The sequence below is a fragment of the Achroia grisella genome, unplaced genomic scaffold, assembly GCF_030625045.1.
Source record: "Achroia grisella isolate CSIRO2021 unplaced genomic scaffold, CSIRO_AGI_Agris_v1 utg918, whole genome shotgun sequence".
Taxonomy (NCBI): Eukaryota; Metazoa; Arthropoda; class Insecta; order Lepidoptera; family Pyralidae; genus Achroia; species Achroia grisella.
The window spans coordinates 580607-597681 of NW_026713067.1; the positions used below are offsets into that span (position 1 = coordinate 580607).

A 17075-nucleotide genomic window follows, 5' to 3' on the forward strand; every position below is an offset into this window, starting at 1 on the left:
TAGCAACCATGTTATACTAAAGATTACTAAATAAAAAAATATACGTGAATCATTCAAAATTCAAGTATAAAATTGATAGATCTATTAATATAATAATCACTGCGATTTTTTCCTGCAACAAAATGTGTTTTGTTAGTTGGCAACACATTATCACAATAACAGTATTTTATATATTTACTTATGAAACAAGTTCCCTAAATACCTGTATCCACATTTCCCTTCACGTCGACAGCGAAATGACCACCTAAGAAAAACGGAATAACTAAATTAAAATAATATAATGCCTACTGGTTCAATTGTATTAAATTTCAATAGTACAAAATAATGTATTTTCCCAAATACGTTTTGTATTGAAATGGTAATCATATTGTATTACAAATAAAATAATAATTATAAATTGATTTCTCGTTATCATTTCATCTTCAATCATCAATTTTCCCCATTATTCATTCATACATGCCTACCAACCTGTAAACTTTGACATGTCAAATAATATAAAAAGATTTCTATTAATGTATTGTTATTTATTTCATATAATAATAGTTTATTACATTTAAACATACAATCATAGATATTAAATGATATTAACTACTTGAGTATTCCAGTCCTATAAATATTCAGTTAATAATAGTTACTAATTAAAATTAATATTTTAAATATTAAACATTGAATAGTTAATATCTACAAACAAACACAGATTAAATATGCATGTTTTAGGACAATCCTAATGAGATCTCACTCTACCGCTATCTGTTGGAATCCGTACGAAATATTATCACAACCTCTCTTATAATTAATTTATTTTAAATTACCTATACATTTATAAATGATAAATGTTACATGAATTTGACAAGATTTGGAATATATTTATATTCTTGATAATCTGTTTTACATATGGTAGACTATCAGAAAAGAGTGATAAATAAGATTATATATGATTTATATATGTACGTACTTAAAAACTACCCTCAGACCAAGATTTCGTAGCCGTGGTATCAGAATGTAAGTTCATAACTTTTTTATTATAAACCAACTAAACATCATTTTTAATGAAGTTCGCCACTCTACAATAGAGAAAACTGCGCCAAAATCATTGTTTTGTGTTTATAATTGAAAAAGTCTCCCAATAAAAGTTTTTGTCCTATATCTTTCATATACTGAGAGTTATAATTATAAGTTATATTTTTAGTACAAGTATAAAAAAATCATCATTTGTTTTTCTACACAGAAATGCAAACAATTGACAGACACAAATCATTTATATAGTATTTTGGTTATTTTTGGTCAATTTATGAATAAAATAATATTATTATTAATATTGATGGATAAAAAATTAATAATGTTACAAAATGTCTTTCTTACACTCCTCACAATTCTGGACATCATATTAGAGCAGCCCGACTGAATTTACTGTTCAGTGGTATGTGTAATGATGTCCATTTTTTGCCTGGGTCATTTCAATTCGTATGTGCTTGTTGCTTTAGTGCCTGCATACTGGTCGCGTCCTACACGTTTGCCATTCACCGTGATCGACATTGGATTGTTCAGGCGGATTGATTTGAAGTTGTATTTCTGTAAATTATAATATTGTTTTGTTGCAATTATACACACATGAGAATGACGTGGCATAGTAGTTTAATACCTTGAATTACACCCGTTGTCAGTTCAAACCTCAACATAGTGACATCAAAATAAAAATATTTTGTGTGTCCATTTATATTTCTGACTAGCTGTACACGCGACTTTGCCTACGTGGAATTTAACTTTATTTTCTAAAATAAAAGTAGCTTAATTTACCCCTTATTACATCAGCTACCTGTCAAAAAAAGTCCCGTCAAAATCGATCCAGCCATTTCAGAGATTAGCCGGAATAAACAGACAGACATACAGACAAAAATTGTAAAAAATGTTATTTTGGTGTATGTACAGTATTTATATTCATATGCATGTAAAAACGGTTATTTCAATGTTACAAACAGACACTCCAATTTTATTTATATGTATGTATAGATTGACTCTCCAACAAAGTAGACTACGAAAATAAACAGTAAATTTCTATATATTTGTGTTTTAACAAATATTTTATGTCAAATGGGTAATAAGTCTTAAGATTTAATAAATTGGACATTTCAACATTGTGTTGTTAGTTGCACTAGTGTTACCCACTCGCTAATAGCTATGCCTCACTATGAGGCTGACTGGTAGAGATCTCTTTTAGAGATACTTACCACCTTTGCCCATTTTGTATATAATTAAGTTATCTACTCTAGTTAAAAGTGCAATAATAATTATAATGAATTTACCACTAGTGGGGAATCGAACTGGTGCTCCCTCATCTGCGGATTAGGTAAGGAGACGTAGTCGCCGATGATGACGCCGCGGCCGTCTGCCCAGTTGTATACACTCACGCACACACATTCCATACTCTCGTCCACTATTGCGAAAGTACTGTAATTTTACAATATATAAATTAACAATAAATAATGAATAACCCCAGGATAATTCATACAGCGCCAGTTAGCTAGTGTTATGTGTACTAGACAACCGATAAAAATGGTTAAATATTTTTTTTGTAAATACATACAAAATTACATTGAAAATACCCAGAGCAATACAAACAATCATATTCATAAATACAAATGTTTGCATCGTGCGAGTAATGCAACCTGCAGCCACTTCAGTAAAGCTGTGCAGTAACTTGTAACTAGATGGCGCTGTGTGAATTGTCTCGAGATATCATTATTATTTATTTATTTTATTTATTCTTTATTACACTTATAAAATTGTACTATTGCCAATTGGAACTGCGAGCTTAATAATAAAAAAGACATTTATACATAATAATTTTCATTCAGAATATAATCAAAGTTTTCCGTTTGAAAACAGGCTCAATCTGTTCCAAAGACTAATCGCGGTGACAGTGAATGTGTTAGATATAAATCCATAATGGTGTGTAGGAGTAATTAATTACGTATTATGTTGTGGATACTAACAATGGCACAGAATTAACGTTGTGTATGGAGCCGACGACAACCCCGAGGGCCGTCCCAACGTTGCGTCCCGGCACCAACTGTACCAACTGCAAACGACCCGGTCCCACCGCACTGTCGTCAATAGACTGCAAAGAAAATACACATAACTAGTGACAACAAGAAACTGTAAAGCTTTCCCCAAGGTCTTTTTTTTAATACCATCACATAAACTGTGCAATCAATTCAGTATACTAATAGCCGCCCAGTAGTTGAAATTCGATCATACAACACAGGGGGGAGAGATTGCTAATAATGTGGACTAATAACCTCCTTGCAATGTACCATGTAGGGAATGCAATCCCGATCCCGCGGGATCCCGATCTCGCGAGATCTCGTGTAATTTTTCGGGATCAATCCCGACGCATCATATGACGAGATCCCGTTCGAGATTGACGGGATTGGGCGGCAGTGAAAAAGAAATAAAAAATATAATCACACGATTATATCGTAAAGAACCAAACCAAGCAGATATTAATACGGCAGTACTAATCGAAGATGACTTGTCTCTTTCAATGATTGCAGAAGATTTGAATTTACGTGCTGCACAAACTAATAAATCGCTTCAAGAGGAATTAGAAGAAACTCTGCGAGCTTCTAAAAGTTCTTTTGCACGTATATCCACGTCCGTGGACGTAGACTTAGACAAATTAGAATTTACCATTAAAAAAGAAATGGATTTGTTTGAGTGTGGAGGAACAAGGGGGCGATTTTTGCAGTTTGCATATAATTGCTTCGCCACGCTGTTGCCAACCAGCGTTGAGTCGGAGAGGGCATTCTCAGCAGCGGGGTACATTGCAACGGACATTAGATGCCGTTTAGCAGATGAAACTATTAATACCCTTTGTTTTTTAAGGAGTCATTTTCAAAATCACTCTCTTTCCTAATTCCCTTGAAATAAGCTTATTGTTTAATTAGGGAATTTTCTATAATTTCAATGAAAAATTGCAACCAATATACTTCTTTATTTTGAACCCTTAAATACTTGTACTGTAGGCACTTCCAACCATTATATCATTTAAAACAAAACCTTTAAAACTGTATTTCAGTAATAAATATGACAATATATATACTTTTCCTATAGTTCGCTTATGGTCTCTATATTATTTTGTCTTTTTTAAATTTTGTTGTTTACATTTTGGCGCCAAAATATTTTTTACTATTTTTTATGAATTTATACACACTAAGGAACATCCTATACAGCTATATTGGTATTATAAACTCTTATTATTATTTTTATCAACATATAAATCGTAGGATAATTAAACATTCCGCCCACCAAGGACGAAATGTCCTTCATTATAACCGCCCACCATGAAACAATTACAGCAAATATTCAGTAATATATCATTATATATAAAAATAAAAACAAAAAATATTACTTCTAACCAATCTAAACTAATTCAATGTTTATAAACTAAATACTCTAAAATACACAAGCAAGTAAAAATAAATTAGAATTGTCCTTTCTCTATCGGTAGTATACACAATTTAGACACTGCACGTTTTATGATAGAATTTTTACATTTTAACGAGACAACACGAGTTATATTATCGATACCTGGATGTTTTTGTACTATTCTGCCTAAAAGCCATTTTGTCGGAGGTAAATTATCCTCCTTAACTAAAACAACATCCCCAATACTGGGTTCAGGAGTCTTATTCGCCCACTTGTATCTTTGCATGCATTGACTGAGGTATTCGTTTGACCATCTACGCCAGAAATGCTGCAGCATCCTCTGAATCAATTGCCATCTTTTCAAAGAATTAATATTTCTGTCTTCGTAATTTATAGCTGGAACATTGAGTAATGACTCTCCTATTAAAAAATGACCCGGTGTCAGTGGATTAGGCTCCTCTGAGTCGTTACTTAGTAGTGATATGGGACGTGAATTTAAACACGCTTCTATCTGAATTAATAGCGTCGCCATTTCTTCGTATGTCAAAATTGCATCACCGATGACCCTTTTTATGTGATACTTTGTGGCCTTAATCCCTGCTTCCCATAAACCGCCAAAATTCGGAGCTTTAGGAGGTATAAAATGCCATTCTGTATTATTTGTTGCCAATTCACTAGCTATCTCTGGAATCATTGCAGATTTTTCAGCTTCAAACAAGTACCTTAATTCTTTAGAAGCACCAACAAAATTAGTGCCATTATCACTCCATAATTCGGAGCAATGACCTCGTCTTGCTACGAAACGTTTGAATGCATTTATAAACCCTCTGGAAGTTAATTCACTGACCAATTCAATATGAACGGCCTTTGTCACCATGCATACAAATAAACACACATATCCCTTATAGGAACGGTTTCCTCTATTCCTTGAAGTCTTAATGTTAATAGGACCCGCGTAATCTACACCACTGCGAAAAAATGGTCGCACAGGTGTCACGCGAACAGAAGGTAATGACCCCATAAATGGAGTCTGTGTTTTAGCTCTTTCTCTTATGCATTTTACACATTTCCGAACATGAAATTTCACTAAATTTTTAACGCCCACAATCCAATACGCTGATCTTAAATAATTTAGCATAAGACTTGGTCCACCATGCATGGTCTTTTGATGAGAATGTGCTACTATTAAATGAGTCAGATGAGCATCATGGGGTAGTAAAATTGGATGTTTAGCATCATAATCCATTTCAGATTGATCTATTCTACCGCCAACTCTTAGAATTCCCTTTTCATCAATGAAAGGACTCAATATTTTAATTTTACTACACTTTGAACTAATTTGTTCATATTTAATTATCTCTGTAATCTCCTGGTTAAAACTATTCACTTGACATATTTTTATACAACAAATTAAAGCTTCATCTAATTCCCATTTATTTAAGTACCAGTTTTGAAAATGATTGTATCGTGGATCACGTTTCATTATAAATCGTCTACAAAACGCCACAATTCTAATTAGTTTATTAAGACTAGAATACTTGTCTAATAAAGAGCATTTAATAGCAACTAAGTGAACTCTGACTACTTCTTCTAAACGTGTGTCATTGTCTTTTAGTTTGTTAAGAACAACAATTTTCTGCTGTAAAAATTCAGGGCCGAATTTCCAAAGGTGATAATCATTAAGCAAAGTTGGGCTTAATCCCCGTGATGCACAATCTGCTGGATTGTGCTTAGATGAAATATGATTCCAATGGGATGAGTCTAAATTAGATAAAATTTCCGATACTCTGTTCCCAACGAATGTTTTCCAGTTACTAGGATGTTTATTTAACCAGGCCAAAACAACAGTTGAATCAGTCCAAGCGAATATATGATCGACAGAAATATTCATAACGAGAGCTATTTCAATGAGTAATTTACTTAATATAACTGCTCCACAGAGTTCCAGCCGAGGTATGCTGACCTGTTTAACTGGTGCTACTCTAGTTTTAGCACCAACTAATGAAACATGAACCGTGTTGAACTTATTTACAATTCTCAAATAAACAACTGCTGCATAAGCAGAGTGTGATGCATCGCAAAATCCATGCAATTCGACATTAGAATCATCAATGCTCGTATGCATCCATCTGGGAATACGGAAATCCGTAATTTGTACTAACTCATTTCGGTAAGTTAACCATTCTTTTATCAAATTTTCAGGTGCTTCTTCATCCCAATCTGTGCCACTTAACCACAACTTCTGTATCAAAACTTTAGCTGATATCACACATGGAGCTAACCAACCTAATGGATCATATAACTTAGCTATATCCGATATTATTTTTCTTTTTGTTACAGGTGCAGTAAGCGGAGGCAGTTTAACCGAGTACTGGAATTCATCATGACTTCTATTCCAGGAAAGACCTAAGATTTTTACTACACTATCTGTTTTAATTTCTACATTTTCCTTACTATTTGCTATTATTTCTGTCCTTTCCTGATCACTGTTTATCATTTTTATTATTTCATCTTTGTTACTTGTCCATTTCTGTAATGTGAAACCGCCTTTATTTAATAGTGCATTCATTTCATAATAAACTTGCATAGTTTCTTCTATAGTTTGTCCTCCACTCATTAAATCATCCATATAAAATTCACTGTTTACTTTACTAGCAGCTAGTGGATATGCAGATCCTTCATCAGACGCAACTTGATTAAGCGTTCTTACTGCTAAATATGGAGCAGAAGATGTACCAAACGTTACTGTTAACAATTTATAATCCCGTATTTCATCATTTGGGTTTTCTCTCCATACAATACGTTGAAAATTTGTGTCTTCCTCCGTTACTTGAACCATTCTGTACATTTTAACTATATCTGCAGTAAGACAAACTGGGTAACATCTCCATCGTATAATAAGGTAACGTAATTCTGGTTGAAGTGTAGGACCGACTAATAAGCTATCATTAAGTGATACACCATTATTATTTTTACAGGATCCATCAAAAACTATTCTTGTCTTTGTAGTGATCTTGTCCTTCCGCACAACCGCATGGTGCGGCAAATAAACTGAATAGTTTATTTGATCATCAGGCTGCTCTACCAAACTCATATGATTTAAGGATAAGTACTCATTAATTACCTTTAGATAATCATTTTTGAATTCACAATCTCTATCAAATCTTTTTTCCAGTTTCTTGAATCTATCAACTGCTATTTTACGTGAATTACCCCCCTGGCACAAAAGATTATCATTTCGGAATGGTAATTTAACAATATATCGACCTGTTTCGTCTCTTTTCGTGGTAGATGTATAGATCTGTTCACATTGTTGTTCTTCTGGTGTTAACATTTTTTTATTACATGTACTCTCTGACTCTAGTTCCCAAAAACGTCTTAATATATTATCATCTTCTATATGACTATGCAGAACAACTATATCGCTCTCTTTATTTATACATTCAACAGATCCTGACAGAATCCAACCTAAAGAGGTTTGTTGTGCTACAGGGGATTCATTTAACCCTTTCATTATTCCTTCTTGTAAAATTTGACTGTAAATTTCCGCTCCCAATAAAACATCGATTTTATTAGGACAGTCATAATGTGGATCCGCAAGGGTAATGTTGGCGGACTTTATCCAATCTATTTCAGCCACCTGTTTAGAGGGAAGATGAGAAGTAATCTGTTTTATTACGTGTGCTGTAACTTTAGTATGGAATGTGGGTTCAAACATTGACTGAATTTCTAGCAACACTGTCCCTTTTAAAGCTACTGAACTATTGTTTCCACCAATTCCAGAGATTATTCCCCTTCCAAATGATCTTTTCAAACCTAAATTTTGTATAGTAGCTTCTGAAATGAATGACGCTTGCGAACCCTGATCTATAAGTGCTCGAATTATGTGATATTGACCCGATCTTGACTTGACCTTTACTAGAGCTGTGGCTAATAAGACCTGTTTCCTGGTCTTACTGGTACCGAAACAAGTTACTATTGTATCTACTGTAGGTTCCTCTTGATTATTTTTCGTAAGTTCATTAACTGTATGTATTAGAACATTTTGATTGCTATTTTCAGAGCTCATGTTTGGTGGATGAAGAAGAGAATGGTGTCTTTTTTTACATATCCTACAATTAATAGCTTTTTGACAGAATCTCACAGAATGATTGCTCCCCAGACAATTAAAACAAATACGGTTATTTGCAACAAACTCATGTCTCTTATTGTAACCTTCCGAAATAAACTCTTTACAGAAACATAACTTATGATTACCGGTACAATATTCACAAACTACTTCAAATACATTAGCATGTAATACCTTAGATCTAATGGGGGTTTGTACTACATTTCTAGATTCCAATCTTCTAATATTACTAGGTTCAACAAATTCGAGAGCTCTGTATCTATTGGTAAGAAAATTCTTGAATTGATCAAATGTAGGTAAAAGATCTGAAGTACTATTATTACTAATGTTAAGTTCCCACTGCTTACGCGATTCAGAGTCCAATTTTAAAGTAAGTACATGAATTAATATAATGTCCCATGACGAAACATTTATTCCGATATTCACTAAAGCATTCAAACATTCAGTGGAAGTATCCAGTAAATCTTTAAGAAAAGCTGCTGATTCAGTAATAGCATTTTTTTGATTTAGAAGCCTAGTAAGTATGCAATGAGATAAATATTTCCTATTATTATATCGCTCTTCAAGTTGCCTCCAACATAAGTCGTAATTAGTGTCCGATACAGATATGTGCCTTACAAGTTGCTCTGCCTCACCTGTCAAATATCCCTTAAGATAATGTAATTTTTGAACTTTATCTAAGCATGCATTATTGTGAATCATAGATTGAAATAAGTCACGAAAAGTAATCCATTCAATATATTTTCCTGAAAAAACAGGAATATTTATCTTTGGGAGCCTGACATGGCTAGACTTAGCAGCTGCATCATCATTATTAGTAGTTACATTTTCGTTACTCGATGTCTCTGGCATAAATTGTTTCAAAACTTTCACTAACTCACATTTATGATTTATATATAAATCTTCAGCCTTATCATATACATCATCAGTAACATAAATGTGGAGTTTAAATTTACATGGGTCAGCTAATTTAATAAGCTCTTTATGACCTGATTTAAACTCTGACCATAACTCCTCTATTATTTCCAATCTACTCTCAACATATTCTTTGGTAAAACGACCTTTAGGAGATTTTTTAAAATTAATCCTAGCTTTATCAATTCGTGCGTACAGATCATTTTGTACGTTAATTAAGGAATCCATTTTAATAAAAAATTATATTAACAAAATAATATGACTATCTAAACGTTTATAGATACAATTTTTATGTATTCCATATAATATGTATCAATCAAGTTTGAAGAACTATACACTAATATTATTTCTTTCACCTCTTATAACTACTAACTATTAATTGACATATAAAGCGCCTCCAAATTACTATGCATAGAGTTTTTAAATAAACCAAAAAACTTTGTTTGAAACAAATAAAACTTCAGGTTATTGAAGAGATACACACAGGTTATAGAAGAGTACCTACTAAGTATTTTACGTTAAAATCTTACATTTTTGGTTACAAGCAAATTTATATTAAGTACAGTTTAGTTTTAGTTATTATTACATCTATTTAAAAATTTATTAAAAATATCAACAAAATATTTAATTAATTAAATTTGACATGTAATTTTAAACCTTGTAAGCTAATAAATACAATACACAATACTACACACTCCACCGTATTTAATCGTAGACACAACACCGAACACCAATATTTATCGGTCGAAACCAATACCTTATACCTACAAATCGAAGAATACATAAAAGTTGAATAGATTAAAATATATCTTATTTATTAAAGTTTATAGATGATATAATACTATTACACTTCATTAAACCTGTTAACGTGTAGTTGATAGTTAATTTTTGAAAATATATCTTCATAGATTATTCTTTTCTTCTATGTATAAATTGCATGGAGAACTAATAATATAGATTGTACTCACAGTTTCCACTTCACTCACACATTAATAACGCGATGCCACAGCAATATTGTTTATCTGTTTACTCTATCTGACGATGGGTTGTATCGGTACTACTCCGAACAGCGCCGCCGTTTGCAACTAGTTGGACTACTGACGTCATGAAAACAACACTGTAGATGCTCTTTGAAGTGACGTCACCGATGCTACTAGTCGCTGTACTATGTACTCACTCTTCTTCTACACAAATTCTATATCTCTTGCAGCCTTTGGTATTTAATAAGGCCGAACTTTGGTATTACAAGCATTTAACACCAAACTGAACTTAAATCCGGCTCGAATCAGGACCAATTGTTTAATTAGGGAATTTTCTATAATTTCAATGAAAAATTGCAACCAATATACTTCTTTATTTTGAACCTTTAAATACTTGTACTGTAGGCACTTCCAACCATTATATCACTTAAAACAAAACCTTTAAAACTGTATTTCAGTATATTTCAATAAATATGACAATATATATATATTTTTCCTATAGTTCGCTTATGGTCTCTATATTATTCTGTCTTTTTTTTAAATTTTGTTGTTTACATTTTGGCGCCAAAATATTTTTTACTATTTTTTATGAATTTATACACACTAAGGAACATCCTATACAGCTATATTGGTATTATAAACTCTTATTATTATTTTTATCAACATATAAATCGTAGGATAATTAAACACTTATTGTTTTGATTACCTAATTTACCTACGTTAATTTCCTTACAACCTGATTATTATTTAGTTGGTAAGATTAAAGAATAAAGGTTTTTATTTTCTTTCGAGTAATATGTTATTTTAGTTAACCTCACTATCACAAACAAGCAGTTATTAGCTTTTTCAGTCATCTGAATTCAAAATTTTTTTTTAATTTAGACGGGACCCCGAATTTGCAATCTCGAGTCGGGATTGCATTCCCTAGTACCATGTCAGGTTGACCTGCACGTGATTTCCCCTGGAAACCATCGTGATAAATTCGTTGCCTCTAAGAGATTGCTTAGCGATAAGGCCGCCTATTGTACTCGTCATTGTTATACATATTTTTATATTAATTAATAGTTTCTGTAACTGGTGCAAAAAAGTGTAAAAATAAATAAATTCATGGTGAATTTGTCACGATGACCTGACCTCATGTTAATTTTTTTGTATTATGTTACTAATCAAGTATATTATCATATATTATTATTAATCAAGAAAACCCTCCTAACGCGAAGCTTCCAGTCAATCAATCGTATACGTCAGATAGTAAGGTTAATTAAATATAGATTATCAATAAAATAAAACTATAATAACCCTACTAACCTGCACCATCTGCGCCAATTTCTTATTTTTAATCTTCCCTTTAGTCCGAATTAATTCATTGATGTTCGCTAAATACTGCACGAGCCGTGCGCGTTCCTCTCGCGGCGTTTCCCAAGCCGGCTCCAATTCACAAGCGAACGCGAAATTCTCCAATGCCTCTGCGTAATTCTCCTCATATTTTAATGCCTACAACATTTGTAACTGTTATTAATTAATGTAATGAATAGAAACATAAAATACAGGACTACAGGTAAAATAACTTATATAAATGTTTTTGCATTTGTATATCAATTAATAGTATTAAATATTACATTCTCTGTCCATTTAAAACCATATTATTAGTTTATATAATACAAAGCACTATTTATATACATTATTATTACTATTATATTATATTATATACTACTATATTGAGGCATACGAATTGTCTTTGCATTATATAATTATCTACACTGATTTAAACAAATTGGGATAAAAACCCTAAAGATATCCATTTAATGTAAAGTTAGCAGATACATCAAACTGACAATGTTATATGTTTAATTCTTATTGTAATAGTTTTACTTACGATTCCTTTGTTGTAATACAAATCTGGCTGACCCTTTGCAGCAGGATCCAAACACGCTTGCCTATATGCACTCATACACAACTTCAATGTAGCCGGTTCCTGAGCTACTGTGAAGAATTGACATAAATATGCATTGCCTAATACGGTCCATGACATCCCATCTTTTATATCCTGAGCAACTGCCTCTTTTGCAAGTTCTACACTGTTGAGAACAGCTGAAGAGGCTTCTACACGTGTTTTGTCGCCAGATTCTTGTCGAAGTATAATCGACAAACAACGGAGAGAAAGTCGATTACGTTCCTAAAACAAAAAGCTACCAGTAAATAATTTTAAAGTCTCAACCAAATCTATAAAGAACAAGAGCAACATGAATAATACAATGGTGCTTCCGACTACGCTAAAGGTATTCGTTAATGGGGCACCAGTTAGTACCGGATTAGCCTAGTACTCAGAGTAACAAATATTATAGGCCCTGCACACTTACTTATATATGTATGTATATCATTTTTTTCTTTTAGTTTGTACAGAGAACTGTCATTTTAAGTGTTTATTTTTTAAAACTCAAACTTAACTAGATATACCACTGGTTCCATCATGTGGCATCACTTAATTAAAATTAAATTTAAATATTTAAATCATACAATTTCAATATGGGTTTCCTTTTTTTGTGAAATAGGAATGGTAAACATGCTGATAGCCTACTTGATAACATGTTTTAACCATTGGCTATGTAAATAAATAGCACTATAGCATCCGATTATCATATGACACCTGTGATACTTCATTCATGAATTGCCACTCAGAAAAACAAGATGCTACTTCTCTTATATTGTAAATAATCTCGTTTTTTCACCCTTTGACTGTACACAAAGCAAGCTGGTTGACAGCTGAAAAAGGTGTGACTAAGGTGACAGCTGTAAATATAATTGTCTATATCTCTATATGAATAAGAATCGGAAAATTCATATGAATAAGAATATTTGATTATATAACCCCTTCTATTGTTATTCCATGTTTAATTTGTATAATACTTATAAATAAATTTTACAAACAAACTTTTAAGATACTAACATGTTTTAAAGCACCTTCAAAACTAGCTTTAGCATCTTTGACATTCATATTTTTCCAGTAGCAGTCTCCAAGCTCATTCCACGCGGCCACCAAGCGTGGGTTCAATTTAACTGCCTTGCTGAGGCTTTGTGTAGCTCGAGGATCATATGTTGGGCTTAGGTTGTAACATCGGCCCTTCAGGTAAAGAAAATGTGCGCGAAGTTCAGTTGGTACTTGGGTGTCCACTGAAATATTAAAAAAATATTGGTACACTTAAAATTAATCTTTCCATCGATCATAATTAATTAATTAAAGTATTTAATACCAATGTATTTACTCCAAGACTTTCCCAGAACATCAGAGAGAAGACAGACAGTATTGTAGTAATTAGAAACAAATCTTTATTTACTACTAGCTAACCCACGCAACTTCATCTGCGTTTCATTTCCCCACCTTTTGTAATATTTTTCATGCATCCAACACAAAAAGAATTTTACAATTTACCAGTAGTTTCTGTGATTAGCATGTTAAAACAAACAAACTCTTCAGCTTTATAATATTAGATTGTTATAGATTCTGTTATAATAATTAATTGCTTTATATCCTAAATTATTTACTTTAGTTGATTGATAATTTCCCCTAAAATAGTTAATGTTTTACTATCTGTCAAGGACGATATAATCTAACTTTTAAAAAATATTGTAAGTGTACAAATACATACTTAAATAGAATAGAGTAGAAAATAATTGTTGGAATAATCTTATGTGTAAGCACTTTTGAAGTCATACTTATTTTTTTGTCAGATTGCTGTCTTCAGGAACCTGTAACCTGAAGGGGCCATAAGACGAAGTACTGTATTGCTTATTGATGCACATGTTGTGTAAACACAAAATTTTGCTCATTGTTTTAACCAGACATATTATCATAAATATTAGTTGCTTAAACTGAAACTGGAGTGGCACTAAATTGCTATATTTTCTTGGTTATATTATCATTATTAAAATTGGTTAGTTTTATAAGCAAAGATATTATACTATATTAATTCTAGTGTATATATAAAGTATTTAAGTAGGACTAGTTAAGTTAAATTGCAACCCTGGGTACAAAAACCAGCTGCCCAATATCCAAAACCAAGTCACAGGGCCACAAAAATATTAAGGAACCATTGCCAAATTTGTTTCAGAATCTGTGTGTAAATTATGTATAATACAATAATAGATCTTGCAAATTTTAAATAAAAATTCAATAAAATAAGTCTATATTCTAGGTGTAATTAAAAAATATATTCAATTTTTACCATCAATAGCTTCAAATTTTTCTAATAATGCATTTTTCTTCGCTTCAACAAACTCATTTTTCTTTGAAGCCATCTCGATAGGGTGGTTCTCAAAAAACAGGTCTCTGAATGAACAAGTTTCATAGAGTTCCTTCTACAAACAATTTTCAATCACATTATTAAACTTTATTCATATATTTTAATTACCTTAAAACTATTTCTAATAATTTGGTTGACGATAATTAAGTATAATTACAGAAGAAAAGAGTAACTATATAAAATTATAAGGATTACTCATTGACTAAAAGTAATGAAAAATTATAATTAATTAAAAAATTTTTATTTTTATTATAAAATCAAATAAAGAGAATGAGTCTGATACCTCAAGTTCATCTTTGAATTCAGTTATGTTTACCAAAAATTCGGTTTCAGTTTCACCTTCGGAATCTTGCGACATGGTTATTTAATTTTACTATATGTTAAATAAAGTAAAAATTAGAAACACGTAATTAAATAGATTTTCATTATTATATTTATTACGGAGTTTTAAACCATATAATTAATTAAAATGAAACTTAACAATTGAAATTTAATATATAATAAGAAATAAAATAATAATAATAAATATTTTTCTTTTGAAAATTCTCGAATTAGCAACAATGATATGAAGAGTCAATAATTCAATAATTAATTGTATACACACACACAATTTTATGAATTTTAGTTGACAATGGTTGACAATCACAGATCAATCAGAAAATCCGAGGAATACCACAGACAATTACATTGAAATAGGGATGTAACTTCCACTGATAAACAGATTATTAAATAACTGATTATTTTTGTTATCACAATAGTAAACAAAATCGCTGTTTTTTTAATAGTTGGCTTTTGATAATTTATTATTTTTTAGAACTTAAATTTAAAATTTGTTAATTGAATGAATAAAATATTTTTTTGTTAATTTTAAAATTGATTGAATCAACCGATATATCTCTTTTTTAAACCCGACTTTATCATAAAAATTTAACCCGTTTCTTTCCATTATTATGGCATTTCCTGATTATTACGAGATAATAGGCAACACTAGCCTCTTATCAGGGGGCGAGTGCACAATTCCATTATCATCCATAAAAAAAGCCTCTTATCAAAAAGATTTCCTGAAATTAATTTTCCAGGGCTTAAAATACTTAATAATTATCAAAAAGAAAAAAATCAGTGTGTCAGTCAGACACAGGCAGTCAGTTCCAGTCAGTTCAGTGTCAAATGTAAATAATCATTACTGTTTTGAATTATGTTCTATTTTTGTTTTTTTGCTTGATTTTATTTATTTCAATAAGATTTCCGTATTTATTATCTTAGAAAACATCACAAACTCCTTTGAATACTGGAAAAAATAACAAGTTCGTCGTCGTTAGCTAATCTTTGCAATAATATTTAATTGGTGTCGTTACTGTTTCCACTAATTATTTTGGTTAGATATTATTATTGAATAGATAGACATTCGCCTTATCGCTTATAATTTGTATCAAATATTTGATTATTGCCAAGCACAGAAATCTGTTTATTATTTGTGTAAAGTAATATTAGTTTGCAGTGTTACAATGGCATATTATGATGATTTAACTAAAGATAATGATAAACTAAAGTGTACTTTGTGTATGGATATTATACCTGGTAACAAAACTTACATTGAAGAACATCTAAATAGCGATAATCATAAAGATAGAATTCTCCAAAGACTACTGATAACAAATGGTATGGTTATTTATCACAATGATATGCACTGTTTACTTTGTAATGAAAAAAATCTGCAGTTAAGTGTTGGACCTCATATACTTAGTTCTTGCCATCAGAAGCATTTGGAACAAATTAAAGTATTAGTTGAAGCTGATGGTTCATTTATTGAATTGCCAAATGATTTAAATAGTAACAAAGTTCATTGTTTAATATGTGATGATTATTTTGCTTTCAAAATGTGTGACATTGAAGATCATATTAAAAGAAATACTCACAGACGAACTCGAGCAATTGCAGTTCAACCATTAAATGGTATATTCTCAGTCAATTGTTCTGATGGGGACCTATGGTGTAAGATATGCCCAACATATTTTGAAAACTACATAGAATGTATATTTGAACATGTGGACAATAATAAGAAACATAAAATGGAACTTGGCAAGCTTTTGAGATTGGTGGAAGGCCAAAATATAAACATAGAGAAATATTTAATTGATCCTAGTGAGGATAAAGCTATGTGTGAGAAATGTGATACTAAAGTTCCATGCAATTTAGATAATCTGGAAAGACATATCAAAGGTGAAAGACACAGAAAGTAGTACTGTTCTAATAATGCTAGTCTTTTTACAGCCTTGTACTAAACACTTTGAAAGGTTAAAGTTGTTCGTTATAGATTCATCT

At 31.4% G+C, this 17075-nt stretch overlaps 2 protein-coding genes across 2 annotated transcripts; one reads left to right on the forward strand and one right to left on the reverse strand.

Annotated features, from left to right (window-relative positions):
- Positions 1-564: 564 nt before the first annotated feature.
- Positions 565-15277, reverse strand: LOC131853988 (tetratricopeptide repeat protein 5-like). The gene is made up of 8 exons (XM_059205106.1): positions 15037-15277; positions 14676-14808; positions 13400-13623; positions 12329-12628; positions 11761-11946; positions 2994-3118; positions 2304-2448; positions 565-1572 (listed from the first exon to the last, which is right to left on the reverse strand). The coding sequence occupies exons 1-8, from the start codon at positions 15109-15111 to the stop codon at positions 1453-1455; spliced, it is 1308 nt and encodes a 435-aa protein (XP_059061089.1). The 5' UTR covers positions 15112-15277; the 3' UTR covers positions 565-1452.
- A 619-nt stretch (positions 15278-15896) lies between these two features.
- LOC131854011 (uncharacterized) lies at positions 15897-17000 on the forward strand. Its single transcript, XM_059205134.1, has one exon. It carries the CDS (start codon positions 16259-16261, stop codon positions 16991-16993), a length of 735 nt encoding a protein of 244 aa, XP_059061117.1. The 5' UTR covers positions 15897-16258; the 3' UTR covers positions 16994-17000.
- The last annotated feature ends 75 nt before the right edge of the window (positions 17001-17075 follow it).